At 43.6% G+C, this 27,168-nt stretch overlaps 1 protein-coding gene across 2 annotated transcripts in view; it reads right to left on the reverse strand.

Moving 5' to 3' along the window:
- ACSL5 (acyl-CoA synthetase long chain family member 5) overlaps positions 1-27,168 on the reverse strand; it is a 206,023-nt gene that overhangs the window by 95,442 nt on the left and 83,413 nt on the right. For both annotated transcript variants that reach the window (XR_014961055.1, XM_085603410.1), the window contains exons 4-6: positions 4,637-4,701; positions 4,439-4,540; positions 46-145 (exon numbers count right to left, since the gene is read on the reverse strand). Coding sequence is in view for 1 of the 2 variants with exons in the window: in XM_085603410.1 (XP_085459536.1) it covers positions 46-145; positions 4,439-4,540; positions 4,637-4,701 (267 nt within the window). In the remaining variant the exon portion in view is untranslated. The remainder of the gene's footprint in view (positions 1-45; positions 146-4,438; positions 4,541-4,636; positions 4,702-27,168) is intronic.

The raw sequence follows: 27,168 nt of genomic DNA on the forward strand, positions 1-27,168 counted from the left end.
AGAGGGCGTATCGACGAATATACACACCGCAGCATTTCCACTTACATCTGTTAACGATGAAGACGATGGCCTCAGGGCCCAGGGTGTCGTAGAGCGGGACCACCACCATGGAGTACGTGTAACAGCCGAGCTCTGTGATCACCCACTGGGGAAAGCAGAGAACACTATTATACACTTAAAATACACAAAGAGAGGCAACACAAATATTACAAAAATGCACAAAAGCACAGTTGCTGAATCAATCCGGACTCTTCAATGATGTAAGATATATCCTTTTTAATGTTGAAAGATGATCGGACAAAGCAGCCACAATACAGCCAACACGTTTCGCCCCAATGGGGCTTCCTCAGAGCAATAATCAGAATCCTCCAATCTTATAGTGGTCACTGACATAACACAATCACTATATCTTTCGCTTTGCACCAATGCGTAATATTTCTTTCTGTTATCAACTGCTGTCACGAAAAGCCATCAATTTATTCCACACTTAATATCAATAATCCACAGTAGCTTGAAAACATGAAATCATCAAACTAAGTGGCGAAATCCAAGTTCAATTTTCTTGTGTTCACTATGATAGGTGACACTTCAAGAATTAAAAGTTACTTCATATTCGGCCCAGGTAAGACGCCGTGCCTCTCGACCCGCCGCCAGCCTTCAAAACACCCAACATAAACGTTTCTGTTGGGTGTTTTGAAGGCTGGCTGTATTATTTGTGTTGCCTCTCTATGTGCATTTTAAGTGTATTATAATTGTGTGGTCCTGGGGCAGTGAACCAGTGAGGTGGGCAACCGTAACCTAGAAGTACATTTACAATTTGTGTATAGCAAAGGTGGTTCAGCTTTCATCCCTTATTGTCTATTTTTTTGTTCAGAGAAAATTATTACCAACAGGGAAAGCAACCTGACATCTCCGAATGAGTCCCCGTTTACAACGTTTTGAGACTGTCAGACGAGACAGGGCTATTCCACAATCACTATCTATATTTATGAAATAGCGGACATCTATTTCATCTTATAATTAACAGACAATCCAACAACAGCTAATTATGAACCTTAAACTCACCATGAACACCTGCAGCGTAAGCAGCTCACAGCCCGATCCCACCACGACATCTACAAACCACAGGCCCACACTGACTGACAGGTGGCATTACCCCAAGCCCCGGCTGGTCCAAAGTGAAGTCCACCATGCTAATCATAAACTCATCCTTTACTTACCCAGTAGACTGATCACTGTGCCACCTCCCTCTTAGGTCGGTAAGTATTTACATCATGATAAAGGCCTTGTAACATCTGTAAATATAGCTTGCTTGCAATTTGAATCGCAGTGTGTCTCATGGATTCTGATCTTGATGAGGCACACCCTTATAGAAGCCTTGAAGCCCGGGCCGGGGAAGGCGAAGCTGGCCCGATGGGGGCCCGGGTCAAACGCCGCCAGGGGTGGGAAACATGCCCTCCCCCCCATTCGCGGAAGCCCACGAAAAAGGGGAGACCAGGATTGGTCGCCCTGGGGCAAGCCACGGCACCCCCAATCCAGGGGCAAGTTGGCGAGTGGCCAGGGGTTAAATAAGGGGCATAGGGCCTAGGGTAAACCACTCAACCCTCCCCGGCAGAGAAGGCACCAAAGCACGTTGTCAAGTGGTGTAATTTAAGGTAAAGGGACGCAGTCAAAGTTCAGGGGAGGGGGAGGTGGACTTGCCCCTGGGAGGGGTTTTGCAAAGCAGCCTGCTCTCCAGTGCTTGAGAAAGGAGCATTCTGAGGTTGACGTGATGGGCCCCCCATAGCCTTCATGTGGGCCCAGTGTATGCATGTGACTCCTTCAGACGGCACTGGCATGTTGGGTGAATACATTGCCCTGAACAGTCATTTTGATAGAAACATTAACAGGACCTCAAAAGTGTACTTTGGTGCCTCCGGGGGTACTGGACTGCTCCACTGGAGTCCTGCTCAATAACGGATCACAGAGAGAGGGAAGCCTGGTTCTGTTCTGTTGCTCAGCTTGGTGGGGTGGATGGGTTCTGTTTCGCTCAGCAAAAGCCAGGAAAACTGCAACTGAGCCACAGCCCCTTACAGAGACTTGGTGGAAATTTTTAAAAAGGTTTTTGAGCCCAATTTAGAGTTTGACGAACAGTGTAGCCAGGCCGCCAAACCATTGGTCTGTTCGCCTCATTCAGAGATACCGTAAATTTTTCATTGACAGAGCTCCTGTTGGATCAGTTGACAGAAAACTGATGAGGTAAGGCCAGCAAGGAAAGAGTTTACACTTCCTGCCCTGTTTGGGATGGACGGTGTAATGTATTTTGTCCCTGTCCATCACTGGAAGGAAAAACTTGCTTGTGATTAGTTTATTCATTTAATAATTAGTCTGTCATTTTTCTGAAACAAACTCTGGCTCTGTAAGCTTGTTTCTGTAAAACAACAAAAATTTAAAAAGTTTGGTGAACAGCCGTCAAAAACAACAATGGACGTCCGCCGAAGGTTTTGCACATATAATGGAATTGCCTTGCAGGTGGCTGCTTTCAATGTACAGAAATGACTGCTGGGTGGGCGGTCCTGTCTAAATTTGATACTAAGGGCACAATTATGACACTATGTCAGATGGACCACAACCAACCATCCGTCAGTTGTGGTCCGCCTGACATCTGCTCCTGCGGTCCACCCGCCAAATTACGATGTGGCGGGGCGAGGCATCAGGCGGAGGGACCGTCCACTGCTGTTCCGATGGGCTCAAAGGGCTGAATGGCCCAGCGATCGGAATGTAATCCCTATAATAAGGGCGGTGCGTTCTCAGGCACCGCTGTAGGGATTAGGATGGCTCTTTCCCTCTGCCTTTCTATGGCGGTCCGACTGCCATGGAAAGGCAGACGGCAAGGAACTTTGGGGGACAGTTCCAGTCCGATACGATGTCGGTTGGATGCAAGTCCGACCACCATCGTAATGAGGCCCATAGTAGTCTGTCAGGGTGGCGGAGGTAAATGTCTTAGTCCCATACGAGAAAAGAAGACAAATCAGACACCAATCGACTCCCAGCAACCTGTTATCTATTCACATTACCCCTTCATGGTTGTGTCTTTTGTGTTTTTGAAAGACAAGAAAGACAAGAAAGCCTTTGTTGCCAAACCACTGACTAAACGATCTTATCCAATGAGTTGTGCTGATGCATAAGGCAACTACTTTTTCACTAGTACAGTGCATCTGGGGATGTATTACAGAAAGTTCCCCGGGGGCGCAACGGGTGTTTGCGCCCACTTTGTGCTCCCCGGGGCACTTTGGTATTACAGAAGAGGCCACAGACACTTGTGTGGCCCCTTTGTAATACCGATAACGCTGGCGACATAAAGCGCCAGCACTATCTTTAGGGGGCGTTTCCTCATTTGCATGGGGGTGCCTCATGCAAATGAGAGAATCCCTTTGTCTCTGCACCGTATACAGACATGGGTGCAAAGGCAAAAAAGCTGTCAGGAGGCTCGTTGACAGCGTACCACCTAGGAGGTGGCGCACTCTCTGTGCGCTCCCTGAAAGCAGCCCTCTGGAGGGGGCAAAGGGGGTCCCCCAGACATTCCCTTGCAGGAGGGTGCAGTCACTGACTGAACCCGCCTGCAAGGAGATCTATAATTCCCTTTAAAAGTCAGGTGGGTGTGTCTGCACTCTGAAAACATGGAGGGCTTTAAAGCAGCCACTCCGTTTTTCACCTGAATGTGCTGCCCTGGGGGCAGCTCAAGTTTGTGTCTGCCCTGGGGGCAGCGCATTCATTGTAACAGGGTGCATTTCCATTGTTTAAGGAGGGCCCACTTTTTAGAAGGTGCGCTCGGCGCAAACAATAAAAATGCGCTTATTGTACAATGTGGCCCCTGATGGGCTTGAAGTAACTGGAAAAGAGGCACAAGCAGAGACCTCAAACTGACATTTTTGCAACCCTAGGTAAAGTGCTGTTTTGTCTTCCCTGAGTAAACCTTGTCTTAACATGAGCTACCTACCCACTTGGCAACAACTTCAATATGGGTGAGGTTGACAGATACCTTTTAAAAAAAGCTTTACAAAAAAGCACATCTACATAAAGAGCCTGATGTAGAAAGTGTAATGGTGCCGTTTCTGGTCGACAACGTGGGAGGTTGCCTACTCCACCTTATAGAGTCTGTTTGCCACAATATCAAGTGAGACACAACTTGACATGTTTATGGCTCTTGTCAAGCCGTGCCTGCATTTTAGACATATTGGGTAGGTGGCAGCCTCCTTATAGCAGACACGCTCCAGGCTACCTCATAGGGCGGTTGCCATTTGTCTGTACTTTGATTGCATGTTGAGCAAACTTGTCCTCATGGGCTTTTCTTGACCGACAGCACCTCATTAAAAGGTGTCTCGTGGAATCTAATTGGTGCTTTTCAAGCTGGCAGATGGCAATCACTGCTGCTAATTAACACACATTTTTTATTTACCTCTGGACGGTTCTGAGCAAAGATACCGACAAACTGGTCTGAAGATGGCCGGCATCCTTTATAGATGAGACCTGAGCCCACGAGCTCGGCCCGGTCCGACACCTGTGGACAAAAAGTAAAAGGATGTCATCTGCCAGCCAGACACACTTAACTATAGAAAGGGAAAGAGAAAAAATACTTTATCATGAAGTCCCTCACCTCTTTGTAGCTGAGCCATTGGTAGGGTTGGTTGGGTTTCCTGTAACCAAGGCAGGGCCCGTTACCTGAAAGATAAACAAAAAGTCACCCAGACTGTAAATTCTCTCCCGAATTTGTAAAAGCACAGTGACTTTAGTGAGGTCATTAATTTACTGGTTGTGCACCAGATGTAGAGATCTCCATGCAACCTTCAGATCACAGTGTCACACATAATGGGGCTGACTCAACTAATTATTCAGCGGTCTCTACAATGTGTACCATTTGGATGGGTATCATTTAAGTGACTAGAGACAATTTAGTTTGAGGTATAAAGTACATCATCTTGGTCGCTACCAACCTTATTATTGTGTGAAGTCAAAATCTCACCCCTGCATGATGGCCTCATCTAATCTAATGTTAGAACAGGTTCTCATTGGATATTTTCCCTATTGTGTTTTGTCCTTTGTGAAATAAACCTAATACAAAAATATTCTGGTGTAGGTGGAAAGAATGCTATTTAACATCATGAAAGTTTTTAAAGCAAAAGTAAGCCTTGGTGACATGATGTGAACTCAAATGGGATGTGATATCCAACATAATGCCACAATGGAAAGTAGGTGTTGCCTTAAAAGTGACGGTGTCATCCTAAAATATACATAAAAGTCACTCATGAGCTTGGGAGAGGAGCTATTTTTAAATAAATAGTCCTCCCAGGCTTCCTCTATATCCAGCAAAACTTCCCCAAATAATTTCACACCACCGGTTTAAAGAGGTCACAGCTTCCATCCGCTCCTTCCTTTGGCGGTCCGTCCCCCATGCCTCGCTCATGATAAATGTAGACAAGTCCACGTATGACGGAAGGATGGGGTTGGAGGACCTGCACCACTATTACTGTTTGGTGCAGAGCTTGATAATAAACAACTGGTTGTGGCAGAGGCTGACCCGAAGGGAGCATCAGGGGCCGGCGCAATAAAGGCCGCCGGGACCCGGAAATATCCAGTCCAAGCCACCTTAGCGGCAAACAACGAGGGGAAGGGCGTTCTGCCCCCCCCCTGCCCCCACAGCCTCAGGGAAAGAAAGCGCGCTAAGGTTGGTGCAAAGACAACTTACCAACGAGGGCCCGGGAAGGACAAGTAATGTTTTAACCCCTCTATGGGGGATGCCATCGCACCCTCAGTGGGGGCAAGGGGGGTTTAAATGAATGCACTGCCCCTACAATAGGTACACTCATGAGGCTGGGGCAGGTGTGCCGGAGGAAGGCCACTTACCTTGGGAAGCCTTACAGCAGGGCAAGTAAGTAGGCCGAAGGGGGAGTGAGTGTAGCATGGCAGTCACAGCCCAGACCCGCCTGTTGGCAGGACACAAAATGGACAGACAAGGTAGCAAGTTGAAGCCTAACTGCAGTAAGAGGCTACCCCCTCACGGTCAGAGAAAGACCAACAAATGACCAACAAACTTTATGACCCCAAAAGCAGCATGGAGGATGGCCTCAACAACAATAAGTGGCAGAATGATGACAAGGACTTGATTGATATATTGGAGAGATGATTTGGGACATATCAACTGTTGATGATTTATGACCTGTCATGCAACAAGGTTTTATGATCCTGCCAAAATGATTTATGCAGTGCACAGATGACGTATGACATGTCATCTGTGATTTATGACCTGGCTTGTAATTAAGATTTATGATCCTGTCATAATTGTTATGAGATTGTAATAATGTTTTTATAGCCTTGTCATCCTGAATTAATGACTGACCACGTTGTCAATGATGTAGCATCGAATCCATGCATGTAATAAAACTGCGGCCAAGTATTCCCACAGATAATGCAAACACATGGCTGGTGTACGTTTATTCATAAACGTGTATGTGGGATGTGTACTAATAGGAGTGGGCCAAGTGTTGGGGTTATGTGGGGGTGGAATTGCCCAGCTTTCCAAGATGAATGGTCATTGATAGGCATTAACAATATCATAGGTATGCTTTTTGGGAACCCCATACCCCAGACGTCACTAGGGAAGTGTTTCTGATCTGGCGCTCGGCATTGGGTCTGACTGGTTGGGATCGGAAGCTGACACAAGAGACTCCCGTATGGCAGGATAGCTGGTTATATCACACTGCTCAATTATAGGACTTGAGCAAATGGGACCTAATAGGTATCACAAAATTGGGAGATGTTTGGCAAGGAATACACATCAAATCACTTTAAGAACTTCAAACACATTTCGACCTCCATAAGACTCAATTCTACAAATAATTGCAGTTTTGGCAAACACTGGTGAGCCACCAGAGACCCTTGACTGACCTTCCATGGTACAGCCTATTGGAAGCAAAACCCATTATGGAGTTACTATCTAAAGGGGGAATGCTGCAGATTTATAGCTCCTTGATTAGCAACACTCTGGATCAGTTTCTAATATGGACACAAATGGGAGGCGTGGGTTGGTCCCCTAGACGACGATGACTGTGGGGTGGCCAAAATACCCCCCAGAGAAATGGCTATCTCAGCTTGTCTGAGACTAGTTCAGTTGAAGTACCTGTATACTGCAAACTTCATTCCCCACCAACTCTGGTATGCAAATAGACTTCCCACCCCTTAATGTTTTCCCTGTATGGATTAAGGTGGCAACTTCTTACATGTAGTTTGGAAGTGTCCAGGAATCACCAAGTACTGGCTAGATAAGTACGCTTCTCTTCCGGATACTAGATAGACTGATTGGCGTATCACCTAGAGTGATCCTTTTGCGTATCCTAGATGATTTTGGGGGAAGTTGCGGGGACCGTACCCTGATTGGAATTGCCACACGTATAGCTAAACAAGATATTCCACGAGCAGAAATGGAAGTCTCCAAGGCCCCCCTTGTTAGAAGAATAGAGTATGGCAGTGGATTGGTGTGCGAAGAAAGAGAAACCCAACTACAATACTAGGAATGCCCCAGCAAACACTGAATGATCTGGGCACGAAGGGTGGAATAACATGGTTTGGGTGGTGATTAAAGCAATGAATAGTAGTGAAAGCACCTGCTCTGAACCCATGGTAGTAAAGGCACTGTATGTATATGATGACTTACAGTTATATCTTAGTATAAAAACAATAAATGTGTTTTATATTAGAAACAAAGTCATGTATGCAATAATAGTGGTAAAGATGGATAGAAATATACTTCTAAGAGTAAGACGCAGATTACATTTTTCCCAGTCTGAAATAAAACAAAGCTCTAGCTAATTCATATATTTTTCAGAGACTATGATAATTTTTTATGTAAACCATTATTGTATTAACAAGGTATATAATGTCCCACCGGTTTTATTATAGTCAGATTATAATTAAATATAACAATTTTTTGCTGCACCTTGTATAAATGTATAAATGTTCTCCTTCCCAAGACGGGATTAAGGGGTCCATTTAGACTCTGGTAAATAGTCTGGTGGTCTGCCCGGGCCTATTTAGAGATCTCTGCCTGTCTGGCAGGAATTAGCCACGGCAGCAGCATCGCAACCTAGAGCACTGAAGGTGTGCTATGTGAAAGCTGCATTTTAAGCACTCATTTAACAAATATTTTTATTTAGGGACAACAAACTCCAGGCGTTTTTTGTCTGTAAACAGAAAACAAATGTCCTAGATGTGCAGTGGATTTTCTTCCTGCATTTTGGGCCATTCTCCCTTTTTCCTTGCTCATGACCGAATAGGAGGAATGGCGGCCATGGGTGGGGAAAATCAATGGCAGTCATAAAGACCTCCAAAAGGCATGGTGGTCTTTGGGTTCAGGAGTTACTGTTGGTAGCGCCAGCTGAGGCTCCACCAAAGTAACTTAGTGACTTGTCCACCTACAAAGGCGGGGGGCGAAGAACTGCGGGCATGGCACATGGAGGGAGGTCCACCACTTTAGGACATTCCTCTCTGTCTTAGACTAACCCTAAATGAGGTACCTGAAACTCCATTATGGGCTTGTGCATAGTTTATGTCACTCCTGTTCTAACCTATGCTTCCTCAGAGATAGGGAAACAAATTGCCTGTGCTTTGTCCACAGATGCGTTCTTCATGTGGCCTATTCTGTAGGTTTGTTCCACAGGCATGTTATGTGCCTAGCGTTGTCCTTACTTTCACATGTCTTCTGATTAATTTCATCACTTGGTCCATGTTAGAAATGGCACCATAGGCGTGAGTCTACCTTACACTTTTTGCTGTTGCCTCATCTGTTTTTATTGGTCTAGATGCTTTGGACACTTTGCCACTGCTGATCAGTGCCATAATGCAAGTGCTCCCTATTGTAAAATGATGTAATGGATTAGTGGTTCCATGATTGGTTATTTGATTTACTTGTCAGACCCTAGTACAGTGCACCATGTTTGCCCAGGGCCTGTAAATCAAATGCTGCTGGGGGGCTTGCAGCACTGATTGTGCCACCCACAGAAGCAGCTTGTAAAATATGGCTCAGGCCTGCCATTGCAGAGCCTGTGTGCAGTCTGGGACTGCCATGTCGACTTGGCAAGTGCCAGTCCCTAAATCTTCACTTTTCTACATTTTAGTCACCCCTAAGGTAGGCCCAAGAGCAGAGTGCATTGTATGTAAAAGGTAGGACATGCCCTGATGTGTGTGGCATAGTGACTTAAAGCCAATGTCGTTTTTCACTATTGCAAGGCTACCTGTGCCCATAGGCCAGAATGGGCAGTTTGATTATAACATTTTATAATCTGAACTGACCCAGGGAACAAGGTAGAAATTCGAGTTTAGTACGCCTGAACTTAGAATGTTAAAATACATCTTTTAGTGAGGGTGATTTTTACATTCTGTGTTTGAAAATACCACTTTTAGAAAGTAGGTATTTTCTTGCCTAACCATCCAGCATGCCTCTGCTAGGTTTGTGTATTCCATGTCTGGTTTGTGAGTGACAGGAGGCTGGAGAGGGACTTGGCTCCAGCAGTCTGATGGGTCAGGGCTGGGCTGAATAGGACCTGCATTGAATAGAGAGTATGGGGCGGAGATTTCTTTTCACTGACCTAAGCCCTCATAGAATAGAGAGTGGGGTGAGGAGATTTCCTTTCAGCTACCTGGGCCAGGTCTGCCCTCCAACAATGCTGTCTCCACCTCCTGCCAGGAAGCTGCACCCAGGAGAACAGGACTGGTTTTGACTAGGTACAGACACTGTCTGCCTTCAGAGGACAAATGATTTTGCAGTATAAATATTGGGGCCCAGACCCCAGAACTTTAGATCACTTCTGGGAAATCAAGAGGAACCTTTGTCAAGGAGAAGAAACCGGATAAGCTGAAGGAGGATTACTGCCCCTGTGCTGTTTGCTGTCTGGGGTTGGCCTGCAGTAGTTACTTGTTGCCAAGGAAAGTAGAAAAGGACTTTGCTGTTTGCTTTGTCATCTTGAGAAAGATCTCCAAGGGCTTGAACTGAGCTTGCCTCCTGTCTGAAGTCTCAGGGACACAAAGACTTCACCACCAGCTCCCCCTGAATTTCCTTGCTGGGAATTCTAACCTACAGAGAGGTGCCTGCAGCTGTTTAGAACCTCTAGAGACCGTTTGTCACTGGGAGCTGGAAGCGCGACCCAACGAGGAGATGCGTGTCGCCGCCGAAGAAGCGTTCTGCCGCCACAGCTGTTCGCTGTCACCGGAGAAGCGTGTCGCAGGGCCTGTCGCGGCTCCAAAGATCATCGATTTCGCCGTACGCCGTCGGGCTTGCATGCATCGCATCCACATTGTCGTATCGCATCAAAGACACCATTTTGTCGCATCGCACCGGATCGTCGCATTGCATCGAGGCGCCATCTTGTCGGATCGTAACCGGAACGCAGTAAGAAACTGTCGCATCACCTCCTCTCCTATAAGAAACCGACGCATCACCTCCCCAGCGCTGCAGTAAGGAACCGACGCATCAGCTCCCCCGAAGCAAGGAACCGACGCATCACCTTCCCTGCGACCCTTTTGTTTGTTTTGCGTGACGCATCCAAGGTACTTTGAGAGTAATTTATCGCTTTTACCATCTACAATTGAACTAAGCTATTTCTACCATTTGAAAATCTTATTTTTGATTACATTATTGTGGATTTTTGTCGTTTGGTCTTGTGTTAAGTCTAGTAAAGATTACTTATTTTTCTAAACTGGTGTGGTGTCCATTTGTAGTGTTTTCACTGTATTACTGTATGTGTTCACAAATGCTTTACACACTGCCTCTGAGATAAGCATGTCTGCTCGTGACAAGCTACCAAGGGGGTGAGCAGGGGTTATTCAGGAGTGTATCCCCCTTTCCCTGACTAGAAGTAAGGGTCCCTGTTTGGACAAAGGTGTATACCATTGCCAACTAGAGACCCCCATTTCTAACAGTCCATCTCTCTGTAATGCCGTTATAGTGCCAGGATTTCCATACCTTTGTCTCTCAAGTGCAGAACCAAAACGGGAGGGCTGGAGGATGGTTTGGGTCATGCTGGTGCCAATTGAAGATTAGTACCAAGGCCGTAGTGAAGTACCCACTTCATCAGCTTAAGTGGCGGTGCCTTTAGGGCAGGTCAATTATTTAATGGCCCTTCCTAACTTTTATGTGTGATAGCAGAAGCAGAACCTAATCAACATTGAAAGAATAGTTAACATGACACAACTGTAGGGTGGGGGTCAAAGGGCTCTAAAAGTAGCTAAAAACAGGGACAGAGAGTGAAAGAGTAAATACTAAAAATGTAAAGAATAAAGTGTGAGGCAAATGGAGTAAAGAGCAAATAAAGGACGGAGAACAGAATGCAAATAAGGAAAGATGCTGGAAGGAATAAAGGATGGAAGGAAAAAAGAAAGGATGGAGAACATAGGAAAGAAAGAATTAATGATTGAAAGTAGGGCAGCAAGAAGAAAAGATGAAACGAATAAATAAACATGGAAGTAGAGAAAGAAATATGGAGATCAAAAGAGGAAGTGAGAGACAGAAGGATGTCAAGGAAAAAAAGGAAAAAACTAATGAATTGAAGGAAAATAACGAGAAAAAGAATGAAATGAAAAGGATGAAGGGTAGAAAGAAGGACGAGAGGATGATGAGATTAAAGGAACAGAAAAGAATGAAAGAATGGTTAGGAGATAAGATGGAAATGTATTAAACAGGTCAGCAAAGAAGAACAGGCAGATAGAAAGAATGAGAAATGGAACGGAAGACGGATGTACAGATAGAAAGAGGAATGAAAGGAGAATGGAAAGAAGTAAAGGGAAAAAAGTTGAAAAGAACGATGGATAGAAAGAAGAGCAAGATGAAAAGAATATAAGGAAAATTGAAGATGGAAAGAGGAAAGAATGACAGAAAGAAGTCAAGACAGATGAATTTAGTTGATCAGATTCCTTTCATGCTATATAATGCCTAATTTTGCACAATTGTTTTGCAATGTTTCTTTTTCATTGGGGGAACAATTCTCACTGGCTTCCATGGTTCACTTTTCTCTGGGATTTAGTGCTATACAATGTAGGGGGATTTTAATTTTCTGGCTACTCCTCTCATTGGTACCTGGTGTCTGTGGCACACATATGTGTCATGCAGAATAAGTAGGCTTCAGCCTGTAGGAGGACTTGGGGTCAAGATAAGAAGATGCTGCAAAAGGAGGAAGATGCATAGCCATGTCACTTGTTGTGGACCTGGAGACATGCCAGTTTATAGACGTCATGTGTCCCTTAACCTCTATGTTTTAACCCTGGAGGGATCTGTGTTGGGGCCTTATAAGATTCCATTATCTTGCTCCTGAGTCTGTGATTTAGTGTCTCCTGTGGGTACTTCATTTCTGCCCGAGCTACTTGCTGTATCCTGGTTGATGAGTGGTTTGTTGCAGCATCTTCACTGGAGATTCTTGTCATGTACTTTAGTAAGTGTGCTCTTATTACTACAGGGGCTAGCTGGGCATGCCCACTCCTCTGAGGCTACTCCCCAATGTGTTCCATGGCTGTGTAAATACACAGGCACCATCAATCCAGCACTCAGGGTTTAACCCTGTCCCCCATCCTTTCCCAGGTGGCACTACTTGTGCAGTCTTTAGCCTGACAGTGATGTCTGAGTGGAAGCTTGGCATTGCCATTTTAGTCAAATGGTGCAGCCTTTCAAGTGCTTGGCACATAATTGGTACCTGGTGTCTGGTGCACAGTCCTCTTGCATCCCCTTACCTGGAAAGTCCAGGACAGGGGGCAGCTTAGGATGCTGAGTGAAACTCCTCACTGAGTGCACAGACCAGAATATCCAGCAATGTGGTTCTAACCTGTATGCTGTTGCAAGAGAAACATGTTTGCGGCTCAACTGGGGTTTCTAGGCAACCACTGATTATAGGAAGCACATGCTAAAGAAGGATTTGGGATATTTGGTATCACTTGCAGTAGTTGTATTGTATTGTATTGTATTTATGTAGTTCTTACTACTCCCCAGATGAGGCACTGAAATGCGTCATGGGGCGCAGCATGGTACTCCAGAACCCAAGGTTAGTGGTAATTCCATTGGTTATTAGTTCTTGCTAGTTATTTGGATTAATAGTGTGCTCTCTGAAAACTGTTCTATGCATTTTCTGAATTATTTGTGGGTCATTAAGTTAACAGGATTTCTAAGTACATTTTGTGCAGGGTTTTAGGAATATAGGGCCTCATTTATGTGGTTTTGACTTAGGCCAGCACCGCAAGGAATCTTACGTCTATGTGATATGGCGCATTCCTGTCCTTCTGCCCAGCACCGGCGCACAATGGGCTGCCATGCGTCAAGGCAGGCCCCCTTGCACCATTGTGCAAGGGGGCCTGCGTTGTGGGGCTGATCGATTTTGAGCAGGAATAGACACCTTCCTGCACAAAATCGATCAATTCAGATGATTTCCTTTTTCTACGTGTGCTGCAGAATGCAGCTCACATAGAAAAAGGAAAGCACGAGGAGAAATTAAAACATTTCTCCTTGTTGCGCCTGCCTAACGCCACCCTAGGGGTGGCGTTAGATTCTGATGTATTCCCAGGTTCACAATTTCTCGGAAATCTGGCAATGTGTCCGGCTCCATGGGTGTTGCATGGGAAGACCCACTACAACACCCATGGAACGCCCCTTTCGCACATATTTATAAGGCCATAAAAAGCCATGTAAAGTGGTTTTCCGTGGCTTTATAAATATGCCGTGGCACATTGCACCGGAGAACGACCTGTACAATGCGGTCGTTACACCGCGGTATGTTTACATCACGGGCGTTACAACGACTTGCGCTGGATGGCGCTCTAAACTAAGGAATAGTATGATACACTATTCCAACACCTTCCCTACTGTTACATAGGCTGGAGTTTGAATAGTAAATCATACTATTCCTAAGTCTAGCGACCTTCAGCGCAAGTCGTTGTAACGATTTGCGTTGTAACAAACACGATGTAAAATACCGCGTTGTGAATGTATGCGTTGTAACGACATACATTCCATTGCACCACCAGAACGTCAAAAAAAGTGATGTTCTGGCAGCGCAAAAGTACAGGTAGGGCCTCATAAATAAGGCCAATAGTGGGTGGAGGAGGCTTTTTGAGACATCATTCAATGTGAGGATGTCAACAGTGTAGAAACAGTTTTTTCTTTGGTGGGTTACAATAATGGCAATGTTTATTTTGATTCTTTCAAACTTTTAATGGGACGTACTGTGTTATGTGGCATGTGGTGGTTCTTTAGGTTTGTCAGAAAACTAATATTCTGAATGCTGAGTGATTCTCAATGGCTCTCATCACTGCAGGAATGGAATTCCATAGTGTGTCAGGTCGAACCGATAAAGTAGTGCCACCAATGTTTTTTTTCCTGCAAACAGGAATAATTAGAGGTGGTGCTAGTTTGAAAAGTAATTTCTTCAATTGGGAGTATTTGGGGATTTTTAATTGCAGAAAGTGTGTTCCTTTACTGGTTATTGCTTTGTGAGTGATTCATCCTAGCTTAAAAGTGGATCTTCTTGTAATTGGGAGCCAGTGTTGAGCTTTCCAGAATGGAGAGATATGGGTTTGTATATTTACTTTAGAAGTAATCTTGCTACTGAATTCTGGATTTTTTGAGCCTTCTCTGAGTTGTGAGTGGAATGCAGTGGTAAAATCCATTAGCATAATAAAGTTTAATGTGGATTAATGATGTGCTTTCTTGTACCTTTTGAGGAAATCCAAGGTGTGGAAATGTGCGACTAAGAGTTTTTTCATCGTTTAGAAAGCTGATTGAGATAACTTGTCTATTCATGCATTCATGGAAAGTGTAGATTCGTAGAAAATTCATCGATTTCCTAACGCTTTAGATATTTTTGGTGGTGGTCCCAGTTTATTAGGTCATAATAACAAAGGATCATAATTTTTCCATTCACTGCATATCAGTATTTCAGTTTTTGAAGTTGTGTAGTGTGGATCATGAGTTACACAATATCTTTCAGAAAAGCATTATCTTGAAACACCTGAAGGTCATTGTTAGAGAGTCCAATGTCTCATGAAGGCATCCAGCCAGCTCAGAGAGATGCTCACGCAGCCAAATGAAATAAGGAGGTTCCAGAGGAAATGGAAGATGGCGAGGCGCAACCCTTGTGTTCCATCCCCGGGAATAAATATTATGTAATGGAAACTGTAACACATACCCAAGTAATGGTTGGCATGTGGCTAAATTTGTAGAACACCATGGCTTCAGTCAGTTTGCCTAAGTTGACTTGGACTCACTAGAAAAATGTATTTATAGAAAGAAAAGACACTTACCGCACGGGATACACAAGGCCCACAGCAAAATACTATTCACTAGAGGGGTTCGTGGTAGAGATTCCATTAGACCCAAAGGTGAAATTCTTGCTGGCACGCATAAAATATTTAGCTTCCATGACTTCAGAAGACTACTCTTAATGGATCATCTGGAGAGAAAGGTAGAGGGACCAATGAAGTGTTCCTGTGCTGTCTTGAACTTCATTTAGTGATTCCATTCATAAATAGCAGAAGCAGCACAACTGCTTCAGAAGGATTTTCAGCTCCTTATTGAGTCCATTCATGAACATGACAATCCAATCCCAGAAAAGTTGCTAGTAGGATCATACATTTCATGGATAAAAATGTTTTGCAGACCAATTGAGACACGTTTTTCTCTCCTTGGTATCGCACCAACTACATCAATGGTCGTTTTGTTTTCTGGTTCAGCCCTTTACCCTCTGGTAGCTGGATGGTTTTGCCTCAAAGAGAAGCATACCAGCACTCAAACCAGTAGGCAGATTTTGCCTTGAAGCGAGGAGCCCTGGCAGGGGTATACATTTTGAATAATCTCTGTCAATACAGAGGCCCTTCATGATGCAAAGCTCTTAAAGATATTTAACATGGCCTCAAATCTAATTATTTGCTGAATCAGCAGCCAATGCAACTGCTTGAGGTTCTCCCTTGTGGATTGCCTCTTAGAACAGTTCAAAATCAAGCTGGCTGCCCCAGTTTGTACTAACTGAAGCTTATTTAACAGTGCTGCTGAAAAAGTAAAGCACAGTCCAACCTAAAAGTGACCAAGAAATGCACTACCACTTTCCTAATGTGTCCGGAATTACCTTAATGTATTTTTAATGATGCTAGCAACGCAAAGCAAAGTGGCTGTAATAGCCTTCATATGACAGTTTAAAAGCTAAGTCTTTGTCAAATGTAATACCCAGGTTTCTCACTTCCAATTTGGGAGTAGGTAGTTTGCCAAGATCTTTAGGTTAGATAGGTCAATGGGAGTGGACTTGCCAAACACCAGAATTTCAGATTTATCTGAATTAAGTTTCAGACACCTGTGTTTCATCCAGTTGACCACCGTGGACAGGCAACATTGGACATTCTCCATCACTGTAGTCTTTATTTGCTGAAATGACAATATTAGCTGGGTTTCATCTGTGTACGGGGTCTTGCTGAAGGCACAATGTTACATAGCCTTCCCTAGTGGGTACCTGTAAATATTAAGCAAAATGAGATTCACTGCTTAAACCTGGGGACACCATATTCAAGATTTTAGAAACTTGAGGTGAAAGGTGGAAGTTATATCTCTTGCTTGCTCTCAGATACAAAGACTTAGAACAACAGTATGTTGTGTCAATTATTCCAGCCTCCACCACGCGCTCTAGTAGGATTTCATGACAGACTTTATTGAAGGTGGCTGAGGGACCAAGGAGAATGACCACCACTTTTTTCACATATTTAGGTTGGTTTTAATAAACTCCATGACCACTAAAAAAGTGACTTCCGTACTAAAGCCTTGTTGAAAGCCGGATTGGGTGTAGTGCAGGATCACTTTCCTTTCAATTAATTGGGATTGTTTTTTTGTTAACCAATTGCTCCAGCATTTTCCCCTGAACAGGGAGAAGGGAGAAGACAGATAGGTTTACTCAAGCTATCGGGGTCAGCTCTTGTTTATTTTTTAGCAGTTATAGCAATAATGCGTTTTTTCCAAATCTTGGGAGCTGTGCCTGAATTCAAAGTGCAAATAAATAAATAAAGTATATGTTTATTTAAAAATGTGAGTGAACATTTAAGAATTGTGGGCAGTCAAGGGTCAAGTGGGGACCTAGATCTGGCTGGAAAATGGCTGCTTCTGAGCCTGCCAGAGAGATCTCATAAAAATATTCCCACTCCTCACCTACTGCTTTTAGTATCTCTCCCGAAGGAAGGCAGTGGATGGACGTGTCACTGTCCTAGAACAGGTTTGAGTAGATATTGGCAGCTGTATCCTGGAAATAATTAGAAAGGTTGCAAGATAAGGTTTGAGATGCCAACATAGTTTTTTTAGTCCCATCAGTGGTTAAAAAATTGCCAGCGTTTTCAACTTGTTTGGCAAAGGACCCCGCTTGGGCTTTCCTAATCTTTTACCAGAAAGTACTATGGGCTGCGTTATAAGTTGTCTTGTGAGTGAACTCATAGCTTTTCCTCCATTTTCTTTCTAAGTGTTTACAGTGGGATTTTTCGGACCATAGGAGTGATGAACCAGAAAGGATATTTTTGTTTGGGAGAAGCTCATTGGGCACTGACGACAGATCCATAGAGTTAAGAGAATTAGTCAAATTAACACCTGTGATTTTATGCCAAGTTTGTGATTCTATGACTGTTTTTGTCACAGGTGTTGAAGGCATCTGTAGAATCCATGAAAACTGGATTAGGAAATGATCTGACCAGGTCACGAGATAGGGAGTGTCCGCAACCAGAGAAGGCAGTTGCAAAAGATAAGGTCAAGTGTATGCCCCTGATTGTGAGTTGGCCCATTGACTCTTTGTTGGAGATTCAAGTCCCCCAATGCTTCTGACAAAAATGACATCTGGGTCGTTCATATAAAAATGAAAGTCTCCTAAAACTGTAAATTTATCATACTGTATTTGTAGCGGGGCTACCGCCTTTCCCAGCATTTCCCCGAATTTGATGAAGTGGTCCACAGGGGTTATAAATTACTGTGCCAGAGCAAGAAAAATTGTCAGATAACTTTAGAGACAACAGGAGACCGTCTGCATTACCCAAAGCCCTCTATCCACCAGACCACCACTTTGATTTTCACAATCCAAATGTGCAATGAAATAGCCATCAGCCAAGGCTAAGGCAATATCAGGCCCTGATGAGTTATTCATGTCCAGCCATGTCTCTGTGATAAACAAAACATCGTAAAAATCATTCTCCAACACGGCCCAGATGTCCATATTATGTTAAGGTAACAATCTATCTTGTGTTGATCAGGCATGCCCTCACATTGTGAGCCTCAAGAAGCTCAGCCATCTTAGACTTAAATGCTAAGTCCATAACCATACCCATTTCCTTCTGATGAAGGCTAGCCATCCACTTTTTGGTGTAATGATAAACTGGCATCTCTGACAAGTAAACTTCTTCTGTTCTTCCCACAGCTTAACCCCTTCAGTGCCCGCCCCTTTCCCCGCCCAGTGCCGGCCGTTGCATTAGCGGGCGGGGTCTATGACGAGCTGGACTCGTCATGGGCACAGCGCCACCGCGGCCCATGACGAGTCCAGCTCGTCATGGGCACTGAAGGGGTTAAAGGGCGTATAGTAGCATTTGTCACCTTGTAAGGGGGTAAGTTCTTCTGTTATAGCAAAGCTATAAAAAAAATTAACTTACTTTAACACCGCCGCCACCGTCTCTCACCGCATTGTGCTCTTCCTGGGCACAGGGTCCCAGAATTCACTGCAGCCGACCCTGATGCTACATGAAAGCAGCCTCGGGATTGGCCTGCGCGCTGCCAACTTGTGCTCCCAGGAAAAATGTGAGCCAATACCTGCTCTCCAGCCCCAGCAACCCAGCTGGGGCTGGAGACAGCTTTCCTGTTCATGAGGGTTTGGCTGGCTTGAGACAGCCGGCCAAACAATCATGTATGGTGAAGGGAGTACTCACCACTCCCCCACCAGCAGTGTCATCCCCTGGCCCCGCCCCCAAGACTCGTGGGGGCGGGTCCATGGGATTAAAATAAAACAATAATAAAACAGATTTAAAACCTGTTTTATTATTGTTTTATTTGCTGGTGGTGGCAGGGTGTGGAGGGCGATGCTCCTCCGCTCTAATGGAGAGGACGCCACTGCTCTCATGACAGCTACCAGTAGCTTCCTGAACCAAGGTTCCCCTAGTTTTAACCTTACCTCCACTCATGATGTCCCATTGAAATCTATATGTAATCAAGCAAATGTATGTCTCCTATCTTAATATACAAAAGACAGATTTAATATTTCATCCCAGTGGCAAGTAGAGCAGACTATCTGAGTTTCAATCTTATGCTCCTGCAATTTATAAGTTACAGACAGAGCACTGCATACACTAATAGATGCATGTTGTATCTTGCTCATTTTCCTAGAAGGTACCATTCCTTATGTAATCATTGTTTGAAACCCTATAGGCCCCTAGGTAGTCGGAAAGATGCCTTCTTCAGATTCTGTGAGTCAATGAATAAGTGTTGCATATCCAAACTCTTTTGTACTGTCTAGCATATAGGTGGTTCCTATGATACATGGCAGGTCCATCTGGGGCATGGTAGATTCTTTTCACATGCAGTTGTGAATCATTACCATGTGACCCACATGAAAGCGTCACGCTGTTATGATTATTGTTGGGCTTGGCCCTTTCTGCAGGGTCATCCTCAAACTTTTTGCCTTAGGACTATGTACAATTTACCACTGCTAACCAGTGCTAAAGTGCTTATGCTCTCTCTGCTTGCAGCATTGTAACATTGGCCTATGCCCAATAAGCATATTTAATTTTCTTTTAAGTCCCCAGTAAAGTGGCACTATCTGTGACGAGGACATGTAAATTAAATGCTACTAATGGCCTGCACTAGTAGCACCTTAAACATGTCTCAGGCCTGTCATTGAAGCCTGTGTGTATGCAGTTGTAAACTGCTATTTCGACCTGTCAAAGTAAACCTTTTGCCTATATGAGGACACAGAAAAATCCGAACCTGCACAGTGCACAGCAAGTGTCCCTAGGGTTGCATAGATGTTGACAATAAACACATTTTGAGGATCCTTGAGGATGAAATAGAAATTTGTTTTGAAACTCATCTTTGTCAAAAATTGTTTATTGTACACATATTTGAAAAAGATGATAAAATAATGGAATCCCTAGGGACACCTGCTGTGCACTGTGCAGGTTCGGATTTTTCTGTGTCCTTATATAGGCAGTTTGTACACACGGGTCAGGGTTACACCCCATCACACAGTGGCACGTTTAACTCATTAAACTGCTCTTATTCTGATCATAATTTCATTTTGAACTCGATAGAGAAAAGTGTGCAGGTCGGAACCCATTTATAAAGTAAACCTTTTGCCAGGCCCAAATCTTTCTTTTTAATACTTATAAGTCATCCCCAGGGTAGGCCCTGGATAGCCTAGAGGGTAGGTGCAATGTATTTAAAATGTAAGACATGTACTTTTAAGATTTACATGGTCTGGCAGTGAAACAATTCTTAAATTAGTTTTTAAGGTCGAGCATTCAGCGCACATGCGCGGTCTGCAAGACCTGCTGTTATCAATAAAACCACTCTATTCCCACCTCCTTACTGTTGGTTCATTCCAGCGTCGCTCTTCTTTGCAGCCTCCCGTCTCGTTCCGGCAGCCGATACCTCACTTCCTGTGAAAGCTATGGAGCACTTGTAAAGTACAGTGGAGTTACGCATGCCGTCATTATCTCCTATTTGGAAGGACTTTTTTGTTATTGTTCCTTTTGGCCCATCACTGCTTGTGTTGCCGTCCGCTTCTGTTGCTTTGCTTGTCTAGTCCTCTTCTGTTGCTTTAATGCAGGTACTACTTCTCCTTGTTTCTGCTGCCGTGCTTCATTTTCCTAGCTTTGTGCAGCATTTCTGCTTCATGATGTTTGCCTTTTATGTTTTTCCCATATTGGCCAAACCCTTCCCCTCCTTTACTCCATCCCTGCCTCTGCAGCACACATAGCCGCACATCTCCTCCAGGTTCACTCAGTGCTCCTGCAACTTCCCCAGACCAGCCTTCGCCACTTTCCCTCTTGCAGGGGAAAAGGTGTGTGTTTATTTAAATAGCACTTATGTTTTCAGCGGTTAAGTGCTTGGAAACTAACAAGGATCGGCTGAAAACACAAGCACTTGCAGATTGTGTTTTCAGCCGATCCTCGCCCCTCCCCCAGCCCCTCTCTCCCAGTTTACTTTGTTTTAAGTAATCAAGCCAGGCCTAGTCCTTAATTTACCGCAGCGGCTCCGTCAGGATTGCAGAAAAAGTGACAGAAGCAGTCTGTTTCATTTTGCTACTGCAGTACTTTTACAACCCCAAAACCGGGTCGCCTGAACCCTTTTGCTGACCTACTTAAAAAAAATTACAGATTTAGTTCCTTGTTCTCCTTGAAATGACAACTCCACACAAATATCGATCGAGTTGTTTTTATTTTATTTTAAAGTCGCATTTAATCAAGAATGGAGAAAGTTCTTATTTTCTGCACTATCTGTTTCATAGCTTTCAAATTTAAACATGGGGTAAATACGAAAATAAACCTTAATTCCTATACTGTCCTTCTCTCCATATGAACATAACAACCCTCACCCTCTGGCCTTACAAACCACACTCTCTTAGACTTCATGTAGACCTGAGTGACTTATTTTTAAATCCTTGGTAAGTAGAAGCAGGTCACTAAGCAAGTCTGCAAACTTCTGCTTATCAGATTTTGATTGCCATGGATAGACAAGCATTTGCAATGCAATAGGTCTTGCATTTGCGAGAGTTTAAGCTATTAACATTTTAAATGACAATGCCTTTTATTTATCTTTTAAAAAACAAAACATAAATAAAAAGGGATTGTCATTTACAATGCCAATGACTCAAACTCGCGTAAATGCGAGACCTATTGCATTGCAAATGCTTGTTCGCTATTGCAAGGCCTATCTCTTCCATAGGATAACACTGGAGTTGCCTTATTACGTTATAAGTGTAATTTCTAAATGGGAATAGATAAACAATTCATGTTTGGTGCCTCTGGAATTGGAATTTAAAATCCTAACTTATGGTGAAGTCGGATTTTAAATTACAGTTTTGAAAATGCTACTTTAAGAAAGGTAAAGACACACAATTGATGGACGGAATGCAGAACAAATCAAAACATTCACCCCCAGTCAAGAGATCTGGGTTAAATCCATCATTCTTTTGCTCACCATGCCACCCCAGTTGAGACCTGGCCATATGCAAATCAGTCTTGACCCTGTGCCTCATGGGAACATGGGAGTGTCTTTTGCTTTATCACCTAAAGTGGTAGGCAAATAACATCAGGTGTCCTGCAAGATGGGTAGTATGCAATAAATGTAACAAACGTGGACACTTTGCCAAGGTGTCTAAAGACATAAGAAGCAATGTTACACATATGGTCAATAATGGCGGGATTCAGAAAGAAGACATTGTCTTTCAGATTGCAAGTGACAGTGGGAATTCAGAAAGTGTTACCCCACGTGTAACATTCTTTTGGATGGAGTTTCTTACACTGTGTATGCTGACTCTTGTTCCCCATATACCTTGATAAATAAGAACACATTGCAGGAGAACTCTCAAGGTAATGTTTGTTCATTGTTACCCCATGATATTAACCCTGGGGGCTATAATAAAGATCCTATACCTCTTGCAGGAATGTTAATTATGCAGCTAGATTTCAAGGGAAGATCCACAATGGGCAAAGTCTATGTTTCCAAAAATGGCTCAAACCTATTAGGTTGGAAACACCAAAGGGATGTGGGGAGTAAATTGGATCCCAATGCATCAGAACAGGTATATTTGATTGACAGATCTATTGTTGGAAAATATGTATGTGGAACATTTCCTGATGTGTTTTCTGAGAAATGAGGCTTACTTAAAGGGTTTCTTCATAAAATAAAACTTGAAGAGTCAGGCTAAACAGGTAATTCACAAAGCAAGATCTATTCCATTGCTGAGAGATCCTCTAAGGAAAGAATTGGACAAGTTAGAGGCCAATGGGGTCATGGAGAAGATAGAAAGTTCTGAATGGCTGGCCCCCATTGTAATAGCATCCAAAGAGGGAGGGAAAGGTATCCGTTTGTATGTTGACCTCGGTGGTGGCTCGCAGAGGAAATGCTGTGAGGCGGGGTGGGGGGCTGGGTGGGGGGTAGTGGAGTCCGACATACGACGGCGAAGGTGAACGTAAATAAATAAATATCTGTGGCCGTATGTCGGACTCCAGTACCCCTCACCACCCAGCCCCGCACCCGCCCCACAGCGTTACCTCTGCGACCCGCCACTGGTTAACCTTAGAGACCTCAATGCCAACATCTGGGTGGATAGGCATCCACTTCCTAACATTAACAATATGTTATGTGTCATTCAAGGTGCCAAAAATTTTAGTGTCCTGGACCTCTCATCAGCCTACCACCAAGTAGCCCTTCATCCTGACTCTAGGTCCCTAACCTCCTTCATAACTCCATTTGGAGCATACCAATTCATTAGGATGCCATTTGGTCTAGCATCTGCCGCAGCAGTTTTCCAAAGAGTTATGCAACATATCTTGCAAGGGACCAACAAAGTGCTTTCAGAATTATATCCTTATGTATTGTTGCTCAGAAGAAGAACACAATGAGGTGTTGGAGGAAGTTCTGGGAAAGCTAAGCCAGGCTGGGTTCACGACGCAAAAAGATAAATGCAAAATTGGAGTTAAATAAGTTACTTATTTGGGACACACCATTTCTGAAGAAGGCATAAGTCCCAAGACTAGCTTAGCAGACTAAGTTAGAATGGCACCTGCACCCTCGAACAAGGAAGAATTAAAAAATGTTCTTGGTCTTGTGGAGTATATGTCTAAATACATCCAAAACTTTGCGGATGGAGTACAAATACTTAGGGCTATACTCAATAAAGGTTCCCCTTTTGTGTGGAATAGTCAATGTCAGGATGAATTTACCCAGATAAAACAAGCAATTTCTGAGGCACCTCTATTGGGAATGTTTGACTCTAGTGCTAAAACCACTCTCACCACAGATGCCAGTGTAAAGGGGTTAGGTGCGTCCCTTACACAGGTTGTCGATGGTAAAGAGAGGGTAATTGCTTTCGCATTTATAACATTAAAAGAATCTGAACTAACTTATTCTACCATTGAAAAGGAGACTCTTGCCTGTTATTGGGCAATCAATCACTTCAAATTCTACCTGTGGGGTGTACCATTTTGTTTTGAGAACAGACCATAAACCCCTACTTCCTATGTTCTCCACCAAATGTATTGAGAAGACCACTCCTCGTCTCTCCAAATGGATACTAGGGTTGCAAGGATTTAACTTTAACATTGTATTTTTACCAGGCAGCAAGAATCAAATTGCTGATTGTCTCTCAAGGCTCCCCATCACAAGTGAAGATTCCCAGGTCAGCCCACCTGATGAAGCGATCCTATCCATTGACATTCCAGCAATAAAAAAAGATGAATGGGAGAAGTGTGAAGAAGATGATAATGTCCTCAAGTCTCTTAAAGATAAGATTATCATCGGTTGGCCCAAGAAACTTAATGAATTACTGGAAGTGCTCCGGCCTTACTGGAATGTGAAAGATGAGCTATTTCTCATCAATAATAAATTGTATAGATGCAACAAGATTGTTCCCCCCAAGGAAATGCATGAACGCATGTTAGATCCTCAGTTTCCTTGCTGTCAATGTCTACGTCATATGTTTGTGTGATGTAACATGATTCTCTAATGGAATGTGGGAATGCTAGCTTTTATTCCTATCTAGGCGGTTGGTGCTGTGCCAGGGTACTGTGCTGCAAGGAACAAAAACATCTTTCAAGATACACCTGCTGGTCTTATTATTGGATTTTACAAGTGGCGACGAGTTAGAGCATCATCTGCTATCCTTTTACTTATGCAGCACAGGAGCGGTGTTGTTTCCTGACGAACCCAGAGTCTCCAGTACCTGGAGAATTGAACTATCAGCTGTTTCCCTAAGCCTCTATACGTTGCTTTGCATCTAACGGTTCAAGGATACTGAACGTCTGGTATTGTATTTTTTTTATTACAAATTCACCGAGAGCGTGCTGTCTCTGGCAATTTATTCTCTATTACTTGAGGATTGTTTGACTTGCTTGACTCTGTCTTCACAGAGAAACGAGGAAATGTGTATGTAAATGTGTCCTTGCATGGCGCTGAGCATTTTTGCTTATTTTCTCCATGTGCTGTGACTCTGTTGGGGCAAACTGTGTCATCGCCGTTGTCACCGCTATTTTTTAAACAAAGCACATGAGCCTTCCGGATGGACGCTCTTACCGTTTGAGGCCCCATTGTTGTCGGCATTGAGCTCCGACGCAGAAGTGATGTAGCACGCTCGGACTACGTTCTGTGGTGACTCTCGAGCATTTCTGATATCTTTGGGCGTGATCCCATCTCCCTTACGCTCTCGACAACCACTAGAGCACGTCCTTGTTTCACGCTTTAACTATTTCTGAAGCTTTTTTATATATTTTTAGAGCGTAAAGCAACATCCTTCTCCACCTTTTAGATTTTTTGTGTCACGGTGATTTGCACACCTGTCCGGAGCAAATCGAAGCCTATTGCTGCTGTGATTTGCACACTTTTCCATTGCAGATCGCATTACTATTTCGTTGTGGCACAATTGGATGTGCATATCATCACAGTGATTTGCACACCTATCCTGTGCAGGTCAAAGCAATTTATTACAGTGATTTGGACACTTGTCCAGTGCTAGCCAAGTCAAGGAGTTACAGTGGTTTGCGCATTTTATTGCTACAAGTTGTTACAGTGGTTTGCACACTTTATTGGTGCAGATTGTTACTGTGATCTGCACACTTGTATTGGTCCTGATTTATACACTATTTATTTGATATTGTTTTCATTCAACAATGCAGTTTGAACCTCCCATTAAATTTCTACAAAATGAAGGTGATCCGCCTATTTCCTGGATGCGTTGGAAGGAAGAGTTTTTGACAAATTTAAGAGCCATTGATGATGATGATATGTCAAATGAATGCAGAAAAATATTCTTCTGCATTGTTTAGGTTCTGAAGGGTAATTTACTTATCATACTTGACCCCAAATACTTTTGGAAACTGATGAACTGATGTGTTTCAAGAAGCGCTATTAAGATTGGAGAAGAGATTCAAACTGACTATTAGTGTAGCTTTGAACCGGTTTAAATTTTGAACCAGAGCGCAAGGAAGTGACAAAAGTTTTCTGGATTCTCTAACCACATTGAGGGGTTTATCCTTGCATTGAAATTTTGGAGCGATAACTGATGAAATGATCAGGGATCAAATAATAGTACATGTGAAAAGTAGGAAAGTTCAAGAACAATTGTGGGTCCTGGGGGATCCAAATCAATCTGAGAGATGGATGAAATTTGTACATGCGTCAGAGAAAATCAACAAGGATGATCTTGATGTGGTTGGTGCAATTGGGGGGGATAGTACTTCTAAAGGTCGGGGAGTTGTTAAAAAAGGATTTGATGAATTTAATAAAAATGCAACTGGGAAAACCAACAGGTTTGAAGAAAAGAGATATGTCAGAGAAGACAAGTTTGTATGTTATCGTTGTGGTGGTGCATCTCACATTGCCTCCTCATCTCATTGTCCTGCTATTGGGAAAACGTGTGAAGTGTGGCAAAAATTGACATTTTACCAGAGTGTGTCGAGATTTGAGGAGGAATAGTCATTTGAGCAACAGGAATAAGGTGTCATTTCTTGTTAACGGAGCTGGAGGTGATGAAGGGAACATGGGACATGAGGATTCTGAGAGAGTTAAGGGTGTGGTTGTGTCTATCTCGGAAGGGGTAGAGGCGCATATGGGAGAGGAGGAGGTTAAAAGTTCTCCCAAGTGTGTTGTGAATATTAATAGGGTTGATTTAGAGCTTACGGCAGAATCTGGATTTGCATGCTTGATGGGGCCAGAGTGTTTCCCTCCTTGGATTTGAGGTCAGCCTACCATCAAATTGAGCTGACTGAAGATTCTCGTCATTTAACAGTGTTAATTACACCGGAGGGGCTATTTCAAGTTAGACATATGCCTTTCAAATCACTATGTTTCATCTGTTTAAGGATATGGAAAAATGTGTCAAATGTTTTCAAGATGATATTTTGATATTTTCAAAAGATGAAGTGGAACATAAGAAGCAT

The sequence above is a fragment of the Triturus cristatus genome, chromosome 1_2, assembly GCF_964204655.1.
Source record: "Triturus cristatus chromosome 1_2, aTriCri1.1, whole genome shotgun sequence".
Taxonomy (NCBI): domain Eukaryota; kingdom Metazoa; phylum Chordata; class Amphibia; order Caudata; family Salamandridae; genus Triturus; species Triturus cristatus.